The following is a 23,641-nucleotide window of genomic DNA, read 5'->3' as shown; positions in this document are numbered from 1 at the left end:
ATAATATGACACCCAATGAGTAGTATTTCTGAGTGGAAGCTTACAATAAGGTAGAACTATTAGCTAGATAGCCTTATCCGTGTGGCTGTGTACATGTCTACTGTTGCCAGACACTGATACAGTGCAGAAATCATGCAACAGCAACCTGCATATTGAAGGGATTTGGGTCTAGTTCTTTCATGCATAATCAACGACTGACATTCATCAATGTCTGATGTTCCTGTGCCCAACCTGTAATTAACATATAAAAGTAAAGGGGTAACCAAATAGCTGATTACATTGTTCCTGTTCCCCACCTGTAGTTAACATTATGGCTTATCTGTAAAGGAAGCAAATGATCAATACACAGGATAGCCCTTCTGTCCTGTCCATTGTAAGTCCATTGTAAGCAAAAAAAAACAAAACAGTGTAAATACTGTATGTTCAATCGATATCGCGTGTCCAGACTGGAATACTGGAATGAACACAGTATTATAGCAGCAATTGCATGAGGTAATGCAATGTATTGTGCAAAACAACAATCAACTGAAATGAGAGACAGAATGTGCAAAACATAATATAAACAGTTTGATGGATGTACAGTATAATGGAAGAGTGTGTAATTGGTGTAGGTCTGTGCAGTCCATACAGTTGATGTGTATGTGTAAGTGTTTTGCTCAGTACAGTTCCATTCAGTTATTGAGGAGTCTGATGGCTTGTGGAAAGAAACTGTTACACAGTCTGGTTGTGAGGGCCCGAATGCTTTGGTACCTTTTTCCAGATGGCAGCAGGGTGAAGAGAGTGTGTGAGGGGTGTGTGGGGTCATCCACAATGCTGTTGACTTTGTGGATGCAGCATGTGGTGTAAATGTCCATAACAGAGGGAAGAGAGACTCCAATGATCTTCTCAGCTGTTCTCACTATCCGCTGCAGGGTCTGAGATGGTGCAGTTCCCAAACAGACTGTGAAGCATCTGCTCAGCATGCTCTCAGTGGCCCCTCTGTAAAGCGTAGTCAGGATGGGGGTAGATGGGCTTTTCTCAGCCTTCGTAAGAAGTAGAGACGCTGCTGGGCTTTCTTGGTGATGGAGCTGGTGTTGAGTGACCAGGTGAAGTTCACTGCTAGATGAACACCAAGAAATTTGGTGCTCTTGATGATCTCTACAGATGGAGAGTGGTCATTCTGTGCTCTCCTGAAGTCAACAACCATCTCTTTAGTTTTATCAACATTCAGAGGCAGGTTGTTGGTTCTACACCAGGCAGTTAGCTGTTGCACCTCCTCTCTGTTTGCTGACTCATCGTTCTTGCTGATGAGACCCACCACGGTTGTGTCATCGGTGAACTTGATGATATGGTTCGATCATTGCTGCACAGTGGTGAGTCAGCAAGGTAAACAGCAGTGGGCTGAGCACGCAGCTCTGAGGGGCCTAAGTGGTTAGTGTGGTGGTGCTGGAGATTCTGTTCCCGATCCGGACTGACTGAGGTCAGTCTGGATAAGGGCGTCTGCCAAATGCTGGAAATGAAAATGGAAATGAACAAGTTCATGGATTTCTGCTATTGATTCCAAAGTGTGACTTTACTTTCATTTTCTAAATGTAAAGGTAAAAACTCAAATAAATGTAAATGCAAACTACTATGTAAAAAGCCTTTTGGTTTGATTTGTTTTGAAAAGTCAGAAATATCATTTGAATTGCAGGTTTTGCAATGGTTCATCATCCTGCTTCAAGATTTTCTGTTTTATTTTTAAATTACATAATAGTGTTATGTATCTTTTAAATATTCCTTGTGACATTGCCAATAATTATTTTCTGTCTTTTCTTTGTCTTACAGTGAAAAATGATGCAGAGGAAACAGAAAAAAGAATGGCACAATTTAAGAAAAAAGCGAAAGAGTTGAGAATCCTTGACGCCAAAACGGCCCAAAATCTGTGTAAGTAAAATAGCACACTGGTAGGCACAGGTAAGAGTAAAAATAAAGTACACAATTTATTGTATTGCCATGCAGCATGACCCAACACTCCAAGAAATCTCAGAAAGGAAGGGTCCCGATCAATCATTACACTGAGTTTTTATAAAAATGGTTATAATGCAGAGACAAAGCAAAAATAAATAAATAAATACATTACAAATCCTGATCCAGTAAGGTGGAAATGACTAAGTTGGTTCAGGCCTTGAGTCTCCAGGGCATTTGGTCCCTGTATAGCAAATTGCTAAATTAATCTGTAGTCATGTACACAGAAGATCAGAAACATTTTCTTTGGCAAACAGGGTTTGTCATTGGGGCTGTACCAAACCCAGATGGAATAATTTTTCCCCATATGTGCTTCATATTTACATGTGACAATAGATTTTGGTAATAGGACTGCACATAGGAGTTCAGAAATCATACCACTGTGCTATCGATTTACCAAAGCCATAAAATGCCACAATCATGTACTACTCCGAATGCATACCTTCTATCAGTATAAGTGATACCAGTTTTGCCTTGTGCTAATTTGCATGCTTCTTTTAAGGTGATAAGTTCTGCTGCCTCTTCAGAGAGGTGTCCAGGTAATGGCTCACTATTTCATGTTCTGTGAATACAGCATATCCTATGTGGCTACAGCATGTTTTCTGGTTTCTGAAGGCTGATCCATCCACAAACAGTTCAAGGTCTCGATTTTGCAACCATGTCTCCTGCAAATTGGATCTGTGGCTGAAAATTTAATTTACAACTGCTACACAATTGGGCTGTTCTCCATCAGCTATTGTTTAGTACTGCGTTTCACCTTTTACATTTACTTTTAAAGTAGAACTGCATTGTATCTCTACCATGTGGCTGCTGTCATGTAAGTTTGTTTTTTGTTTAAGAAGTAGTGATGCTGCACTTGGAACTTAAAGGGCAAGTTCACTGTACCCTAAAATATCTCTAGAAGCATTCACTGTTTTTTTGGCAGCTGATACAGCTCTTAAACACTGGATCCAGTTTAGCTGGAAAATAGGTTACCAGTCGTACCATGATCTTGCAATAATATTGAAGTCTACTCTCTGAGTGAATGGTTTGGATATGGGATACCTAATGTGGGTGTGGTTTGTAAGGCTAGCTTCAAATCTACAAATTTCTTTTCTGCTTCAGGTGTCCAAATAAGTGCATAGAATCTTCCCACAAACTATTGAACTGAGAGGAGCCTTGTGGATAGCATAATTGGCTATAAAACATTATTTTTATGAGCACATGTTCGGACATAAGCTGTTTCTTTGTCTTTGGTTTTAGAATGTTCTATACAGCTGCAACGCAGTTTTGTTGCATGCTTTTACTTTGTTCTGATTTCATATGCCACAAGATTTTTACATGTTGCTGTACAAATTGCAGTTTTCAAGCTTCATATGGTTGAAGATTCATAATATAATTTCCATTAAAATATAACACAAACCAAAATCTGAATGAACCGGTACATTGAAAAATGCATTTGCCAAGCATTCTATGGAAAAATACTTGCTTCCTGGTTGGATTTGGGGAATTTCTTATAATACATCCATGAATAACTTATAATACACCTGTGCTTGCCATTGGCATTAGGTATAAGGTCCAGGTATAAGCTTTCATATTTCTGCTGTAAGATTCAGTGGAAAACAAAAGTTAGGTTTACAATCATGAGTTTTTACACACTTTGGCCACCACTGAATGTTAAATCTTCCATTTCTTGTCTACAAACTTTGATAATTGTGTAAGACTTTTATTGCATATGGGTGATTTTTCTTTGTCCTTTCATGTACTAGAAATATATACTTTTATAGTACACCTGTGATCTTACTAATACAAATTTTTACATTAACAGCTTCTCTCCACTTCTCAGACCATTCTTGTTTATGGTGTCTCCATATATATGTGAGCTGTGCAGTGCAGATCATGCATGTTCATGTATGGTGTGTATGTACAGTAGGGTTAGTAACAGTGCTGGCCTTATCTATAAGAGCTTGGCTTACTGAACTAACTACAGTGATGTTGGGTTTCACACATAGTCTGGGGTTAGACTTAATGCCTTGAAACTCAATTTTCTGATTTGTAGACACTTTCAATCCATACAGAGTTGTAATTACAGTAGGTCTGCAGATTGTGTTTGTTCCCAATTTCAAATTCCTTGTGTCCCATGTGATGCATAGGCTTTTCACTTTGTCAGATATTTCTGGGTTCAGTCCACTCAAAAAGCATTTCTATGAGGGAAACTGTTATCCCTGTCTTGTTCGCTTGTATGTTTTAGCCATGTCCATTTTCTCAGGGAAGGCTTTGACACATAAGTCTTGAAGTTGAGTTATGAAATTACTGTAAGGGGAATATCTTTTATTGTCATGCACACAAATGTCCATCAGATCAGTTGTACCTGATTTGGGTGATATCACCCTCTAATTTTCATCCTGGCAGGCACCTCAATTCATGTGAATTGGGGTGGAATTCCCTGCAGAATTGCTCAACTCCATGGCAAACTTCTCTCCTCCGATCTCGCTCGAATCGGGGAGATGATCGTGAGCCAACTCAATGTCCTTCATTTTTGACAGGTGGTGTACTAACATCGGTTCACCAACAGGTTCTGCTACTTCCACTATGGGCTTTTTGATCGCGCTGTAAACTTGTGCTTTATTATCAAATCATTCCAGGACTAGAACATCCTCATCATTAATGCCAGAAGATGATTGCCACTTATAGATGAATCTGGCTTAAGCCTATGCTTTTCTTGTTGGTGCGGGCATGCTGCGACTGATGGTGTGAACGGACCCTCCTGCCTAGGCATACGTGGGTAGAGCGGATGTCTCACTGCTAGCACTGCTAGTGGACCATAGGCCAGCAGTTGTTGGATGTGCTTTAGCTGCCTCCAGACATGGTCAAGAAGGTGGTCCATCCAGGTCAGGATTGCCTGAAAGACACTGGAGGTTTTGTGAGCCTTGAGCTGCATTCTGTGTATTTTGTGTGGATAATTGCTTTAGATTAGTTTGCCTTGACCTTATTTCTGCTTCTGATTTCCACATATTAAATGCTGTCTAATTCACCAACTTTCTTAGTTTGCATTAATGCAATTTTTAATGAATTTAACTTTCTCAGGCTAAAACGCACATTCAGGCATACACTACAACAACTATGACACAGACTCAGGACCATAATTAATTTTTATAACATTCACATTGGGTGCAGTGATTAAACTTCAGTGCATTTACTGGGTTTGTTTTTAGATTTACTGTTGCACATGAATATTTCAGTGTTCAGTATTTCACTGTTGGCAGTCTCTGTGTTAGAAAGCATGTTTTTATTTTTATTTATATTTTCTCTTTTTGGTGGCTTCGTTCCCTTTGACCTGCTTTTCATGCCAGAGAGTCTCTATGCTGAGCTAGTCAGCTATTGGTGACTGGTTTTCCGAAACCTTGCAAACAAGACACCTATTTTCTATAAACATTGTTCACACTGCAGAGACAAAGCAAAAAAACTCAGTCATTGGCTACATTACAAATTCTGATCAGTCTGGCAACCTTGCTAAGGCCTGACTAAGCTCACACTGTAGGCCTTGAGTCTCACCACCTCATCTCAAGCACATTCTGTCCTTCTAATTGTTCACACAAGCAACCTCTAGTTATAAACAATCTCTAGAAGGTACACACAAAGTTATACGTCAGAACATCTTGTAAAATTTTCCATTACACATAAGGAATCATGATGATATTGGCCTTTCATTACATAATTGATTGATTACTTACTTACTTACTTAATTACTTACTTTATTGATCTTGAGCTACTGGACAGGCTGCCACTTGTGTCTGCACCGAAAGCACTATCTAAAACAAAAGTATTTGTTTTGTCAGATATACAATACCAAACAGTGAAATTCTTTTCTGCAAATATCACAGCTTGTTTGAAAGAGTGTAGAGACATCCAACACTCCCACAAGCTTAATGGCCCCATAGGACTTGGTGAGAGAGAAGATTAAATTTGTCCTTTTTTCAGTCACTGTCAATGAACTGTTACTGTATTTCACTTCTTCCTCTGGTACTAAACCCTTACATCCCTTCCCACCTGCACAATGACAGGATGTAACATTCCTGCTGACCCTTTTATGACTTTGTAAAGCATGGCTGCATTTTTGCTCTGTTTTTCTGTACCTTGAGACTTAGTAAGGTTCTGTGTATGCTCAAGATAAAATAGTTTTTCCTCATGTGGTCTTGTAGGAAAAAAAAGACACAAATTCTTTGAAGGAAATTAGGTCAGCCAGAGAAGTCACTCACATTTATTAGAAATAGGTATAATAATATAATAATATATATAATATAATGCTATAAATTAATTTGGAGGAAAGATTACTAAAATCTATTATCAAATCTGGGTCTGCACAGGCGATGTCATTAAAGTTTGCTAAATCTAGAATGTTATTACAAGAACAAGTGGAAAAATATGGTCAAGTCAAGATGAGCTACACTGATAAACTCTTAAAGGCTGATAAAACTCAAAAAGGCTGAGTGATGTAATAAAATCAAAAGGTACTATAACAAAATGGCAGTTTATAAACCTAGGTTAGGTAATCCATCAATGAATTGGCTTTTTTCATAGTTACACAGTAAAATATTTATATACTTATTCTACTTATTCCACTGGATTTTGTATGAACTGGATTGGAAAATGTTTTTTTTTCCAGCAGGCCAAAAGAAGGAGCAATTAAGATACCAACTAAATAAATTATTTTATTTAATGATTAAATTATTTTTTTTCTCCAAACAGCCATTTTTCTTGGATCATTCCGAATTCCTTATGGTGAAATAAGGGATGCGGTCTTGGAGGTGGATGAGGAGAAGCTTAGTGATGCATTAATACAGGTATGTGTGTATTGTGCAAATTTGTGCATGTATTTGTAAGAATGCATGCCTTTGAATGTTTATTTACATATAATTATTATGTACATGCTTATAGCTTCAACAGAAGGGCCCAAGTTTTGCTTTATTTGACAACAGTGGCTTCATTCGCTTGCTCATAATAGGTGTTCTGGGAGACAGCTTGGTTTTTCAGGCAAGATCAATTCTCAGAGCCTTCCGGACCCTCTAACCACTATTTCTCTTCGTTGCATTTATCTTTGTTGGTTTTGTGGCAATTGTAAATGTTGTAATTTCCCCTTTCTTTACTCTATAAAAGTGTTGATCAATAAGATCAACATTCCTTCTCTTATTTTACATCTTTGTAACCCCAGACTTTGATGGCTGTAGCATTTTCCTTAGTTTGGGCAGGAATGAAGAGATTTATTTGCATGCATGGACACACAAAACATTGCTTAGTTCTCGCTATCCTGCAGCATTCGTGTCTCACCACCTTATCCTTTCTCCAGCTCAATGCAAAATATAGGTTTGAACAATGCTGCACAGATGCAGATCCTTACTACTCACCTTTCTTGGCGCCAGCCTCCATTCACAACCCCGCCTCCACAGTGACCTTTATACAGCTGTTTATATGCAGACCTCTGTTTGAAAAAGTTCTTCTAGGGGCAGGAATTAGAATTTTTTATAAATAGTTAATAAATAAGTTTAGTTGATGGCTCATCTTTGCTGTCTGTCACAATGTTTTCTTTAAGAATATTCAACTTTGCAGAGGGTAGAAATAACTTTGGTTCTATTAACTTCACAGTGTGGATGATATTTAAAATAAAAATGTCCAATTAAGACTTTGGTACCTTTCTCCATTTTTCTGTTCCCATGCTTGTGAACCCTGCAGCAGTCTTAGGCCCACCCCAAATGCTCTCAATAGTTGAGAACGTGATGACACCTACTCCATGCCAGTACTATACTGTATATATGTAGAGTGTCATGTTAAGGAGCGAGCCCAGACATAGGACAATAGAGTGGGTGAAAACTAGTGCAAGCTGTTTATTTTCTTTAGGAAAAAAAAAACAGAAAATATGAAGAGGAGGTGAGCAAAATAATAAGAAAAAAAGCATATACATAACATAGGGAAGTGCAGGATGAAGCATGGAGCTTCAGGCTGAATGGCAGGGTTGTCTGCCCTTGAGGGTAAGCACTGGCGGACAATACTGTAAAGGTGGCGAGAACAAGGTGATGATGAGAAGACCGTCAGCATGAGCCTGTTGGACAGTTGGCCAGGCATTGGTCCCCCAACTTTTTTAGGATTGTACCAGCTTTACAGACTCTCTAGAAAAGAGGACAGCAAAGAACAACATTTTAGCTCTGGCTATATAGCCCACCTTACTTTGTGTGGTGCTTGGCCCCACTCTGCCAGCTGCTCTTCTCCTGGAGGTTGAATGGAACAGGCTGCCATTCTATTTGTTCTGCTACCACTGCTGCAGTTGCCTGCTGAGTGCATGCTGACTTGTCATTGCTGGTTGAGTGAGACCTGTCGCTACAAAATGTTCAGATACATTGTGCCGTTCATTACTCTCTCTTTCTTGGTCTTTACCACAAGCAACAAAACCTAGTTTTTGAGGGTTTTTTTTTTTTTGTTTAATCCCGGAATTACATAGAGTAAATTGGTGCCATAGAAAATCTTGAGTACATCTCTGTACATCTCTGTACAAAAGGACTGAATGAAAATCTCTCATCACTATCCTCATTTAAATCCAGCATTTCAGGAACTTTGTTACACCACATACAGATATCTTACTGGTGGTTTTATCAGTTGTGCCATTTTTTATCAAAAATTTATAAACGACCTTTGCTTCCTCCAATTGGACAATGTAATGATGCAAATGAATAAAACAGCCACAATATGTCAGGCTTTTGAACTCATTGCTTCGGAGAAAACCACACTTTGTCAGGCCACAAGGTTCAAATACAATAACACTCACAACTCACAAATAGTTTAAAATGTAGCACAAATAGGTTAAAATGTAACATTGTCACAGTACATTGGACAAAACATATCTACATAGCTACAGTACTTTGGGCTTAGAACATAAGTTTAAAACAGTGTCACAGAATGTCGGACAAAACCACACTTTCTCAGGTTGTTATTTTAAACTGGCTGTCTACACTATGATCAGTTTCAGTTTCTTTATAAACTATTTAGTTATGATTCAGCTGCCACACCCTGTGTCGGGCTGATTCAGTTACTTTAAATTCCTAACAGAATTATAACTACCACACAACAAGTTTCAGTTATTTTAGAAACCTATAAACATTACTTTAGAAAAAACATTTCAAATACAGCTCTGTCACCAGACTGCATTGCGATTATTTAGTTCCCGTTAGAATCTAAACAGAAATGTATCTTCTTCTACTCTTTGTTCTAACCTAACCTTAAAGTTTTCTTTTCTTGATTTTAGTTTAAGTTTAAAAGAAAATCTGTTTTTCTTGCCTTTCCCTTTTTGGAAATCTCTTGCTGGGTGGCTTGCCAGTGTAAGAAAATAAAACAATTAGAGTGAAGATCTTAATGAAGAAGAAGTTTATTCCAGTGTAGCGGTGACAAAAAACATGAAGTACTTTAGGTACATCGGAGTCAAGAAGAACGCAGTACAAATCCTGGTCAAACATTTTATACTGCTTTTCCTCTTTGTAGTTTAAATGGGGTTTCACTTTAAATGTTTATTGAGTGTAAGAACTCCCAAATTGTTTGGTCATACATTGTCATTTAGCCCGATGTCTTTAAATATGTACCTCAGCTTGGTATTGTTATAGATGTTATAAACCAAATGGTTGCTTTAAATGGTAATTACGGTCACATATACACTTTGTTTGGTGACAGTCCTTGATGTCCTGCTGCCATTTCCATACTAACAATTAATCAAGGTTATTCATTTAGAGTTCTCAACGTATTACCTAATGATGTGTATCTTGGAGTGGAATTTGGGTGCATACAATCTGTAATTTCAGCTGTAAAAACAGCAGCAATTTAAATAATGATTTACAAGATGAGAAGGCCCCTTTAGGATGTTTGCTGCCCTTATGGCAGTGTGATGTACAGTATGAAGTTCCTGTCAGGAAGGCAGAGAGGAGCTGATGATTTTAAGTGCTAAGTTAATCACCCCCACTGTCATGTCATCTTCAAATTTTATGATGGTGTTGCTAGGATAAGTTGTGCTGCGGTCATGGGTGTAACGGGTATAGAGAAATGGACCCAGCGCACAGCCTTGTGGGGCACCTGAGGTGCCTTACCTAACCAGTTGGTGGTGGTTGGTCAGGAAGTCCTTAATCCAGTGGGAGAGAGATGTTCTTCAGTTTATTTACCAGTATGTCAGGGATGACTGTGTTAAATGCATAGATATAGTCGACGAAGACATCCATACCGGATAATTCATCCAAGATAGCGGTGCAGCAGTAGCACACAGTGGCCACTCCAGATACAAAATAGTGCATAAACATGGACACCAGAGACAGTGGTGTTCATACAAAAACAAACCTGCATGATGATGATGTTCTTGAGAAATTTGCAACCTTGGCTTGCTACGTAGACCAGGCCTCCAGTCCTTGGCAGCACCAGGACTGTTTTGAGTGCACTGATTGGAACATGTTCATGGAGCCAAACTGTCTGGAGCCATCCGAGAGGCAAAGCATGCACATGCCAAGAGAATCCACAGCCACTTCCTGGACAGCAGAGACAACCTGGTGCATGTGACAGGGCACCAAGGCAATCGCAAACTACAGGACAACTTCACCTACTTGTGTTAATGACGCCTCTCTCACAGTTGCGCTGAATGGCTTCTACAGAAGGCACAGAACAACATAGCGGCAAAGAAGACTCCCCCTCTACCAATGACCAGGTACTATGTCAAACCATGGCTGATGTAAGAAGAACCCACAGAAGTCTGCTGGACCAGACAACATTCTTGGTAGAGTGCTCAGTGAATGTTCAGAACTGACATCTTCACCTTTTAACTGAGTAGCGATTTGCCTTAAGACAACCACATTTGTCCCCATGTCAAAGAAGTCTACAGTGTCTTGCCTCAATAACTGTGCAATGAAGTGCTTTGAGAGGCTTGTCATGAGGCACATCAAGACTCTCCCATCTTCACTGAACCCCCTGCAGTTTGCCCTGACCCATCTGGACAATAAAGATTCATATGTCCGAATGCCGTTCATAGACTTCAATTCAGCATTTAATACAATCATCCCTCAGATGTTCAGTAAAAAGGATGAGTCAGCATACAGAAAGGAGGTGCAAAAGCTAACTGCCTGGTGTAGAGTCAACAACATGTATCTAAAGGTTGACAAATCTAAAGAGATGACTTCAGAAGAGCACAGAGTGACCACCCTCTGCTAGACATCCATAGATCTGGTGGGTCACGGGTATATGAGATAGGCATAAGTCATTAATAATGCAAATATTAACTACATACTCTAAATATGTGTTTTAAATGCATTTTTTCCAGGCACATATTTCAATAAAAAAGCTTATTTGAAAAGATGTGGCTAATAGCTGATACCCAGTCATTGCTCAGGCTGAGCAAATTTCATTTGTGTTTGTGTACAGTATGTGCATTCGCCTATTTGGGAAGTTGACAGAAATGGTGACATTCCAGGCAGAGTCTGAAAGGGAGTAAAGCCTGCATTTATGCTATTAATAAAATGTAGCTTAATCTGGCAAAAAAAAAAAAAAAAAATAATAATAATCTTTTGTTTCATAAATAAATGAATGAATGAATGAATGAATAAATAAATAAAGAAATGTTAATTTAAAAGCAGCATCTGTTCAGCGTATTGTTACGTGCAGATTGCTCAGTCACGCAAACTGTACTGAATGCGCTGTTAAAAAAAGAACCATCCATTGACCATATCATCATGATGAAAACTAAGAATTAGAATAACTGTAATAAGTCGTTGTTGTTGTTATGAATGAAGTGGTCCTCTATCTCACTTTTGTACACCATTGATGGATCTCTTAGGGCTGCCTCTAGATGTACAGTATAGAGCTTTGTCTTTGGACCTGAAATTGAGAAGAGGATCCTTCTGGCAACCTAATTGGATTGAGGCTAAATATGTCAGTGTCATGTTAATAAGTCACCAGTCAGATTTATAAATACAGTTTAACAACTAGATTTGTAAAGTTCGTCGAGACAACCTTTGATGTTGGCTTTGACGGTGCAAGTATTCGCAAAGGCCGGTGCTTTTTGGAGGCGAGTGGACATAAGGGTCAGTGTTACTTTTGGAGGCAAGTGGACAGAAAGATTGTGAAAGCTACTGGACCGCTAGGGTGCCAATACTTTTGGAGGCAAGTGGACATGAGCATGTGACGTGATCCGAATACCCATGAGGCAGTTCCCCTCATTGTGCTGAGTGTTTTGATATGTCACATGTCCATGTTGTGCAAATTTTTTTATTTCGCTTATTTTGGGGGCGGAATACGTCACCAGAATACCCAGTGGGGTGCCAATACTTTTGGCAAAAAGTGGCTACTGAGGGTTTGGACATTTCATGTCAATACTGCAGTCATTATGGGATTCTACATGTTATTATACTGCATAGAACACAGGAGAGAAGCCGTGCCTGAGCTCTGCGCACGCTGCGTGTGTGAGAGCTTAGAGGAATTTTAGGAATTCCCCATTCAAGTCTATGGGACGTTCCATCACATTTTTGTCTAAGAAGAAAATATAATAATAATAATAATAATAATAATAATAATAATAATAATAAGCTTATAAAGGAAATCAGAATGTTGGCTTCTACAAAGCCAACATAATAATAATAATAATAAGCTTATAACGGATTTCAGAATGTTGGCTTCTACAAAGCCAACATAATAATAATAATAATAATAATAATAATAATAATAATAATAAGTTTATAACGGATTTCAGAATGTTGGCTTCTACAAAGCCAACATAATTATACAATTTGAAATGCATTAGCAGTTGTAATAGAAAATGTTGTGAATAACAAAAAATGAGCATTGAACATTCGGTACTAATACACTTACACACTCGAAAACTAGGAACAGCAAAGATAACAAAGGGGAACTGAACTGTTTCCAGTCGCACACTAAGTAGAAGAAACAAGAACATTGCAGGCTGCAGGCATGTGGAAATAATGGAGACTAACGATAAGACCGTTGCACTGCCTGTGCTACGACAAGATAAGAGGAAGTCACACACACACACACACACATTTCCCCACACACACACACACATTTCCACACACACATACTCACAAACCTTTTGTCTACCTCAATGTATAAATAGTCCACTACCTCAACATCCAACTAACTCACTCTGTTCAGACTTAGGTCGGGACAGACTGACTTCCCACTTGCAAGTGTATTGAATAAAGAAGTTTGATATTCCACAGGACTCTGCTGTGTTCTTCTCTGCAACTTAGGAAAAGTTGGGGGACCCCAAATGGGTCCCACCCCTGTATTGATACCCTGTATTGTCACTTTAAATTTTTCTTGAGGAAGTTACATGTTTCAGCGTGTTTTTTGTTAGGTTATGCAGATCAGGTAATTAGATCAGCGGAGAGGGAGGAGCGAAGATTTATGTTCATGTACAGTCCATGTGCATATATGTGTTTTCCAGTGAGCAGAGACAAAATTTTGCTTAATTTCATCTTAGTTCCCTTTGGTAAAGCGGAGCGAGGTATGTGATGTCGACATATGTTACGTGTTGTAGTTTATTTCAAAGTCCTATGAGCCTGTTAGCATGTACATGTTAATCATTGAGCTCTTTTTGTTAATCATTTCATATTGTCTTCATCCACTTTATCATTTATATTTTATATGTTTCTCTGCAAACGTGAACTTTATTTATTGTATTTTTTTTGTATATGAGTCGTATTTATTTATGTTGTTTCTTTGTGTAGTTTCACGGTGCTACGCAAACTACAGTTTAATGGCGCACTTCGCGAGCGAAATAAAGAAAGAAGCACCCGTCGGAAACTCTCTGTGTCTCTTTTATGGATACCAATGGGCAGCTACAGTGAAACTCGACGCTTAAAGGAACCACGCATCCGTTACGTCGCTGCTGTCGTCGTCTTCACGAGATTGCAACTCTAAAGCATGGCCATTCTTCGAGTCAAGCGGCTGAGTGTCGTGACGTCATTGGAGACCCTTAAAAAGCAACGCACGGCAGATGGGGGTAATTGTCGTTTCTACGTCGCAGATGCAGCGAGAATTTGAGTTATAAGAGAGTTTAAGATCATATTACATTCAGTTACCTGAACTGTTTTCTCCCCGATAATGGAAGCTGTGAATGCAGAGGAGGCCGTGGAAGATACTGTTGTACGAATTGTCGAACAAATATGTGAGATGTCACTCCCAGCAGTACAAATAAGCAACCCACCTGTGCAGCAGATCAGATCAAGTTCACGTGAAAGAAGCTTGACAGAGAAAGGTCTAGAGATGCGTGAACAGGAAGCCAAGAAGCAAGAGAAAGCTTTCTATAAGGCTTATAACTTTTGGAAGGAGACTGCAAAAGAGACTAGATCTAGACTGAAAATGTTCTGTTCACGTGAGAATCTTGAAAGAATACTGCAAGACATTCAAAGCAGGCAAAACTCAGTCTATCAGCACTATGAACCAATACTGCGTAACAATGCTACATCTCCAGACATTGTCAATCTTTATGGATGCTTGTGCTGCACTGACCGCTGAGATCAGTGATCTTGTGAGTAAACGGCTGGATACAATAGATGAAGATTATAACGAAGTACTTGTGAAGGAAAGAGTGAGACAATTGCTAAATAAAGATGAGTATGGATCTATCTTTGGATTTACAGTAACAAACACAGTCACTTCAGAGTCATCACATGGATCCTGTAATCAATCAAAGACTTCTTCCACAATCTCAAGTAAACGAGCTGATGCAGAGGCAGAACTTGCAGCAAAACGAGAACAAGCTAAAGCTATGCAAGAAATCCATGATCAACAATTGAAGCTTGATAAGATGGAGAGTGATTGGAAGCTTTGTGAAACTAAAATGCTTGCAGAAATAAAAAAAAGGGAGATCGAAATGCAGCTAAAGCTAGAAGAGGAAACAAAACAGTTACATCAGTTGCAAGTAGACAAAGACGTAAAGGTAGCAGCAGCTCGTGTCAAGGTGTATAACGATCTCGAAGGCATCATTCAAGGCAATAATGAAGAACTAGACACTAGCACTCACATTGGCTGTCACAGGACAGAACCCACATTTCGGCTAAACCCGGAAGCTGAATTGTTCTTACCCCAGCAAGCAGTCTGTGAAGAGCATAAAGCCCAGCCATCTCAAGATAATGTTGCTCTTGCTCAAGCGATAGCAGATTCACTAAGCACACATCGACTGCCTGTTCCTGAACCCACCATCTTTGCTGGCGATCCCTTGAAATTCATAGATTGGAAAATGTCCTTCATGGCCCTTATTGATCGAAAGCCCCTCCCACCTGGTGAAAAGATGTTCTATCTTAAGAACTACCTTGTTGGAGAAGCTCGCAAAGCGGTGGAGGGATATTTTTACAGAAATTCTGAGGACGCATACCAAGGTGCCTGGAAGGTCTTGCAAGATAGATATGGGAATCCATTCATACTGCAAAGGGCTTTTCGAGACAAGTTGATGAGATGGCCCAAAATTGGGGGAAATGACCCTCTCGCTCTACGAGACTTCACAGACTTCCTTCAAGGATGTATCGAGGCAATTCCTCACGTTAAAGGACTAGCCATTCTAAATGACTGTGAAGAAAACCACAAGCTGCTAAAGAAACTTCCCGAATGGATTCTACGCAAGTGGAATCGAATTGTGGTGGAAAAGCTTGATGCATCATGCGATTATCCAAGTTTCAAACACTTTACAGAGTTCATGCAAAAGGAAACCAGAATAGCATGCAACCCCATCACTTCCCCAGTCTTCATGAATCTGAAAAATGTAGATGAAAGGTTTCCCAAGCGAGCTAAGGCTCTCAGTACAAAGGCTGATGTGAAAGATTTCAGCTCTAAAAGGCTTGAAACATCCAGCTTTAAGCCAAAGGTGACTTGCTTCATCTGTAAAGATGAAAAACACAACATTGCTCAATGTTCTACATTTGCAGAAAGAACCATTGAAGACAAGAAAACTTTCGTTCAAGAAAATCACCTCTGCTTCGGGTGTCTCAGGAAAGTTCATATTGTTAAAGATTGCAAATGTGGAACATGTGGCCGAAATCACCCTACCTGCTTGCATGAAGAAAGAGATAAAGTGCCTTTGAAAGCATCAAGGAAAACTTCCACAGAAGTTCAAGCAAGTCAGGAAGTTCACAAAGTCATGGCCCATGTACTCACACAAAATTCTTGTGCTACTTCCAGTATCGTGCCAGTCCTCATTTCTACAGTGGAAGAGCCACAAAGAGAAGTCCTTACTTATGCTCTACTGGACACGCAGAGTGATTCATCATTCATTTTGGAAGAACTTCTTGATGACTTAAATGCAATCACTCAACCAGTGCAACTTAGACTCAGCACTATGACAGCTGTTGACACCATCACTGCAAGTAAAAGGGTTCGTGGGCTGCAAATTCGAGGGCTTCAAGCAACAAACTCCATTCAACTACACCAAGCATATACTAGAGACTTCATTCCTGTTGACAAGTCTTATATCCCAACAAAAAAGACAGCACTGCAATGGCCTCACCTCAGACATCTGGCCAATCAATTGCCACCTCTTCAGTACTGTGAAGTTGGACTTTTAATTGGATATGACTGCTCATCAGCTCTAGCCCCCCTCGAAGTCATAATAGGTGATGAAAATGAACCATTTGCACAAAGAACTGAACTTGGCTGGAGTATCATAGGCCTTTCTAATCCACACCTAGACAGGGAAATCAGAGATTCGTTCATAGAGTTGCGGTGAAAGAAATACCAGTCCCATTACCCAACGATGTTTTGAAGATCCTAGAGTCTGATTTCAACGAGAAAGGTTTTTAGGATAAAACTGTGTCCCAAGAGGATGTTCGTTTCATACAGCATCTTAGTGCCAATATCAAACAGAAGGATAATGGACATTATGAACTTCCTCTCCCTTTCAAGTGTAATGGCCAACCCTCACTGCCAAATAACAAGCAGCTAGCAGAGGCCCGTTTGCAGCATTTGAAGAGAAGGCTCAAGTCTAACAAGCAATACTCTGATCATTACAAGGCCTTTATGGAGGAGATCATTAACAAAGGTGATGCTGAACTAGCCCCAGAGATACCTGAAGGAGAGACTGTATGGTACATTCCACACCATGGGGTGTACCACCCTCAGAAACCAGATAAGCTGAGGGTTGTGTTTGATTGTTCAGCTAAGTTTCGTGGTATATCTCTAAATGACACTCTTCTGACTGGACCTGACCTAATTAACTCTTTAGTGGCAGTTCTATGTCGCTTCAGAAAGGAACTAGTGGCAGTCACTTGTGACATAGAAAGGATGTTTCATCAGTTTCTTGTCCCTCCAGACGAACACAATTTTCTAAGGTTTCTATGGTGGGAGGGAGGAGACTTAGAGAAAGAGCCTCAAGACTATCGCATGGCAGTCCATCTCTTCGGCGCTACATCATCTCCTGGGTGCGCAAATTTGGGTTTAAAGTACCTGGCACAGCAGCACAAAGCCAAACACCCATCAGCCTCAGTGTTTGTTGAAAAGAACTTCTATGTAGACGATGGTTTGACCAGTGTTCGTTCTGTCAATGAAGCCAAAGAACTGATCGTTGATGCTCAAATATTGTGTAAATGTGGAGGCTTACGGCTTCATAAATTCAACTCAAATAAGGAAGATGTTCTTTGCTGCATAGACCCATCAGAAAGGGATATCACATCTACGCCCCTTGACTTAAACCTTGAAGCGACACCAACAGGACGTGTACTTGGAATTCTGTGGTCAACAAAAGATGACACTTTCAGATTCAACATCAACTTTAAAGATCAGCCATCAACTCGCCGTGGTATCTTATGTCATTGCTTCCCTGTACGACCCACTAGGGTTTGCTTCACCATTCATTCTGCGGGGAAAGTGTATCCTGCAAGAATTGTGTAGAAGAGGCATAGGATGGGATGATCAGCTTCCAGATGAATTATGTTCACGGTGGGAGGATTGGAAAAATGGTCTTCAAAGGCTTAAGGAAGTTGCCATACCAATATGTTATCACCCAACTGCTTTCAATAAAATCATCAGATTGGAACTGCACTATTTCTCCGATGCAAGTAATGCCGGATATGGAGTTTGCTCTTATCTCCGTTTCAAAAATGACAAGAATGAAGTGCATTGCAGTTTGGTGATGGCAAAGTCCAGAGTTGCACCTACAAAAATCACAAGTATACCGAGATTGGAACTTGCAGCAGCTGTCGTGTCTACAAGAATGAGTGTCATGCTGAAAACAGAGCTTGACATGAAGATTGACCAAGAGTTCTTCTGGACAGATTCACAGGTTGTTCTGGCATACATTAATAATGAAGCACGAAGGTTTCATGTATTTGTTGCTAACCGTGTGCAGCTCATAAGAGACATTACGGATCTGAGTTACTGGCATTATGTTAATACAACAGAAAACCCAGCTGATCACGCCTCTAGAGGGCTTCACGCCTCTGACATCTCTTCATCGAATTGGTTATCAGGACCCAAATTTCTGTGGGAACAAGACGTAAGTCCAACACCGTACACATCTGTCAACCTGCTTGTTGGTGACCCTGAAGTTAAATCAGTCCAAACATTTGTGACCACAATCAGCAACAGTACGAACATTCTTAGTCGTTTCAGCCGATTTTCTTCTTGGTCAATGCTTCTAAAGGTTGTTGCAAGGATAAAAAGGCTGGGATCAAAACAGAAATTCTCCAGCGATCATGTGACTGTCGAGGAGCGTCAGAAGGCTGCTGAAGCAGTGATTAAGCTTGTGCAGCAGGAAGCATTCTCCAAAGAAACAAGAATGATTGAGAAGGGGAACTTTCTTCCAAGTCATTATACATTATGCATTATACCACCTAGATCCTATTTTCGACAAAGGTCTTCTTCGTGTAGGCGGAAGACTGAAAAGGTCATCACTCAGTCCAGAACTAAAACATCCGGTGGTTCTCCCAATGGAGAGTTAAATCACCAATCTAATTCTGTCACATTACCACACCAAAGTTTGTCATCAGGGTCGAAACCAAACTCAAATGGAGCTTAGAATGAATGGATTTTGGATCATTGGAGGCAGTAAGTCAGTTGCTAAGCTGATACACAAGTGTGTGCAATGCCGAAAACTTACTGTAGACGACCAACAGAAGAACAGCGACTGGCAGAACTTCCCAAAGAACGTGTTGAAGTATCTGCTCCCTTCACATTCTGCGGCATGGATTGTTTTGGGCCATTTGTCATAAAGAGAACTCGCAAGGAATACAAGAAATGTGTCACTTAAAATTTTTCTTGAGGAAGTTACATGTTTCAGCGTGTTTTTTTTGTTAGGTTATGCAGTAGGGAGAGTAACGCAAAAGGAAATTAGATCAGCGGAGAGGGAGGAGCGAAGATTTATGTTCATGTACAGTCCATGTGCATACATGTGTTTTCCAGTGAGCAGAGACTAAATTTTGCTTAATTTCATTTAGTTCCCTTTGGTAAAGCGGAGCGAGATATGTGATGTCAACATATGTTACGTGTTATAGTTTATTTCAAAGTCCTATGAGCCTGTTAGCATGTACATGTTAATCATTGAGCTCTTTTTGTTAATTAATCATTTCATATTGTCTTCATCCACTTTATCATTTATATTTTATATGTTTCTCTGAAAACGTGAACTTTATTTATTGTATTTTTTTTGTATATGAGTCGTATTTATTTGTTATGTTGTTTCTTTGTGTAGTTTCACGGTGCTACGCAAACTACAGTTTAATGGCGCACTTCGCGAGCGAAATAAAGAAAGAAGCACCCGTCGGAAACTCTCTGTGTCTCTTTTATGGATACCAATGGGCAGCTACACTGTGGCTCTCATCTGCACATCAGTGGGATCAGTTACTTTGTTTTGTGTTTAGGCATGTGTGTTAGAAAGTATGCCAAACATCATCATACCAAGGCCTTTGCTGTGAACCAGGTTGAGAGTGCCAGTGTGTTTCTAAAATGTAATTGAACCAGCTTAGTACTAGCAAAGTTCAAAGTGGTACCAAAATGTTTACCGAACCATCATGTGTATGTTTTGTCAAATCAAATATAATGCTGCCTTTTGTACATCAGGTAATATTTAGGGACTTTTTACAGCTGGTCACTTCATGTGTTTTCTCTGATCTGATGATCTGATTTTTTTAAAACTGTTCCATTTACATTAGGCCACATAAATGCGTCATCTTTCTACTGATGCCCAAAATGCAAATATATTTTACTTCATTTCCGGGGTAATTGAAATGGAACACGCTTTGGTGTATGCGGTTTTCAGAATGCAATCAAAAAGAAGTCGAAAAAACTTGTTGCGAAAAAACTTGTTTACTCTTTGCTGCATTTTTGCTGGCAGCAGCAGTGCATTTTAAGCCCCAACGAGACTTAAAAAAGTGGTTTCCTCCTGAAGTGGTTTGAACGATCGGATTTATATCCGTCTCGAAAACGTTTCGGAGGGCATTTAGGCATGGTCTTTTTACAAGCGGATAGCTATCCGATCACAGAAAACGCATGAAGTGACCAGGTGTAAAAAGCCCCTTAGATTTTTTGGTACTGGCTCATGTAATTACATATAATGTGAAACTAAACGAAAGCAAGTAACAAATAAACCAAAGGTATTAATTCCTTGAACTGTTTTTCATTGTTTGACTAAGGATATGAGTTTGCAGTCACTGTATTATGGTTCAGATCTATTTTTTGTCCCTGAATGTTGACTGACAGGTAATCAAGTCAAGAGTAAGAATAATGAGTAACAGCATGCAGGTACCATTACCAGCTGGTAGAACCCAGTTGGCTTAATGATTATCTTGGCAGGACCCACTGACTCCCCAGGTACATATTGTGTCTAGAAGCTGGGAGAGAGCTGATTGACTCATCCTGCTTTGGGATGCGTTTCTGATGAATATTTCTATATGACTTAGGACTGTATGGGTTGTGGTAAATAAAAATAAATACAAAACATCTCCCCTAACACACATCCCTTAATCTTGCTAGTTCTGCAAAGTTAAGCAAAACTAAATAGTGTTATGCTATGCTTAATTTATGCTTCTGACATTTTACTCACAAAAGATAAAATCTAATGCAAGTGTAATAATGAGTGCCTTTAACAAGGGCCACATTGGGACTGCTGCTAACGTTTTAGCGGTTGATATCACAGCACACCTTCTGAGGCCTTGTGGACTCCATGCTTCAAAGGGTTAGAGGAGTTTTGGTGGCAAACTTTGGCAGTTTTCACCCAGACGGGAAGTTTTCATGTTTTGTCTGACCTGGTGTGTACTCCTAGGGATAATTGTAAAGAAATATAAACATTTTGCTGAAAAACCTTTCCTCACTTTTCCTCACTGGCTCCCTCACTGTCATTGCCCTTAATGATTCCAGTTAAGCTTTATGGTAATGAGTACATCTCGACAAAATTTATTTTGTCTGTGCCAAGATAGCTAAATCTATTATGAAGACACATTCCTCTCTTTAAGGCAATTCACTGTGGTGTTGATACTTGAAGCATCTTTCTTTGTATAGTGAGGATGTGGTAGGAGTAATAGGGAAATCAGTTTTAGAGATCTAATATATGAGTGAACAGATTCTGTAGCCCCGTCCTTTCATATAAAATATTGGGTTTTTTGGACATATTTTTGATGTAGATTAGTCATATATTTTCCCTTCTGTTTTGGTAGATTAGAACTATGTGACTTTCTGTGCACCTTTCATGCCTAATGATTGCTGTTTCTGTATACAGAACCTTATCAAGAATCTTCCTGAACAGAAGGAACTGAATTCTCTGGCTGAGCTGAAGAGTGAGTACGAAGAACTCGGCGAATCAGAGCAGTTCGGCATTGTGGTATGTATTGAAGGCGGTGCACAACACAAGCACACGCTTCACTTACTGTTTGATTACGCCTTTCAGTTTTTTTTTTTTTGTTTTTTTTACCTTATTCTTTTTTCCTAGACATTGATTATCTCATCCAATATAACTCTTTTCTGCACAAAGATTAAATTTTGCTACAGTGCACATTGAATTTTTCAACACCACCCCATCTCACTAACACTCACACTAACTTGATTTCACATTAATTCCTCTTATATGTGAAGGATTTGAATTGGAGATGCAGATACAGAGAGGGCAGAGAAATCAAGAGTAAAAAGAAAAGAATGAATGAGTTAGTTATGGATTTTATTGGGAAGACAGGAAGAAAGAGTGCAGAAGAGTTCCAGGCTCAGTGTCTGTGGGATAAGTGATACTCAATACATAAAAAGACATTGTAATATAAGTCCAAGAATATAAACTGTTATAAAAGTCTCATTCTGACTGACAGAAGCTGTGATTTTGATGAATAATAAACAGCATGGCACAATCTAGATTTTTTATGTTAAGATGATTTAGATTTGATTTTGATTAGATTTTGCTTCTTCTTACTTTACATTTTACACAGTAAAATCTATGTTTTTAAGGTATTTAAAAGTATTATTTTCACATTATTTAGCTTCTTACTAAATACTATAGAGTATGTACTCTAAATACTATAGAGTATGTACTCTATAGTATACTATTTTATTCTGAACCTTTTATTTACATCCTGTAAATAGTTTATCCAGTAACTAAACACTGAATGTGTTTCAATCAAATAGCAGTTCTTCTGGATTAAAATTGGTTTTATGCTCTTGAAAATATCATGAGAATTACAGTATATGATGTAGTGTCATTCCCCTCTTATTTTCCACATCAATGTTTCAGATTCAACATTGCAGATCCTCTGTTTGTTTGTTTGTTTGTTTTTTTTTGCACCATTTGTGTAAACAGTAGAGACTGCTATGTGTTAAATTCTCAACTGTTTATGAAATACTCAAACCAGCAAATCTGGCATCAACAGCCATGCAAATCTGTGTGCAAGTCATGCAAAAGAGCTGTATTAAAGCATCCCTGCATACAAATAAAATAGCAAGTATTTATCTCATCAAGGTTGATTTCATCAATGTAATTTTGGCAGTTCTTGTTCTTCATTCCACATGGCAGATTGTACTAATTAATTGATTAATCAATTTCGCTTAATAAATCTGCTGCCGGGGGCACGGTGGCTTAGTGGTTAGCACGTTCGCCTCACACCTCCAGGGTCGGGGTTCGATTCCCGCCTCCACCTTGTGTGTGTGGAGTTTGCATGTTCTCCCTGTGCCTCGGGGGTTTCCTCCGGGTACTCCGGTTTCCTCCCCCGGTCCAAAGACATGCATGGTAGGTTGATTGGCATCTCTGGAAAATTGTTCCTAGTGTGTGATTGTGTGAATGAATGAGAGTGTGTGTGTGCCCTGTGATGGGTTGGCACTCCGTCCAGGGTGTATCCTGCCTTGATGCCCGATGACACCTGAGATAGGCACAGGCTCCCCGTGACTCGAGGTAGTTCGGATAAGCGGTAGAAAATGAATGAATGAATGAATGAAAATCTGCTGCCAAAGCAATAAGCATGCTAGAGCAATTTTTTAAAGACCAGTGGTTCTGGATGTATCTAGAAAAAAATAATAATAATAATAAGCATGCCATGTCAAATCTCACATTAAGGCTCATCATCACATTGCAAAATCCAGTTCTGTGTGCACCACTTGCCTGGGAATTTTTCAGATCATTTTGCGTAGATAAGTCTGCTAATGTCAAAAAACAACATCATTGTCTTGATTGTAATTTGACCCAATG

At 39.4% G+C, this 23,641-nt stretch overlaps 1 protein-coding gene across 4 annotated transcripts in view; it reads left to right on the top strand.

The window, feature by feature from the left end:
• Nucleotides 1-23,641, top strand: part of diaph2 (diaphanous-related formin 2) — a 206,663-nt gene that overhangs the window by 108,743 nt on the left and 74,279 nt on the right. For all 4 annotated transcript variants that reach the window (XM_060885395.1, XM_060885394.1, XM_060885393.1 and 1 more), the window contains 3 exons: nucleotides 1,807-1,905; nucleotides 6,715-6,809; nucleotides 21,698-21,799. In XM_060885395.1, coding sequence (XP_060741378.1) covers nucleotides 1,807-1,905; nucleotides 6,715-6,809; nucleotides 21,698-21,799 — 296 coding nt within the window. The remainder of the gene's footprint in view (nucleotides 1-1,806; nucleotides 1,906-6,714; nucleotides 6,810-21,697; nucleotides 21,800-23,641) is intronic.

The sequence above is a fragment of the Tachysurus vachellii genome, chromosome 13, assembly GCF_030014155.1.
Source record: "Tachysurus vachellii isolate PV-2020 chromosome 13, HZAU_Pvac_v1, whole genome shotgun sequence".
In the NCBI taxonomy this organism is placed as follows: Eukaryota; Metazoa; Chordata; class Actinopteri; order Siluriformes; family Bagridae; genus Tachysurus; species Tachysurus vachellii.
Note: the sequence above shows the minus strand (reverse complement) of the source record. Positions and strands in the feature narration are given on the sequence as shown.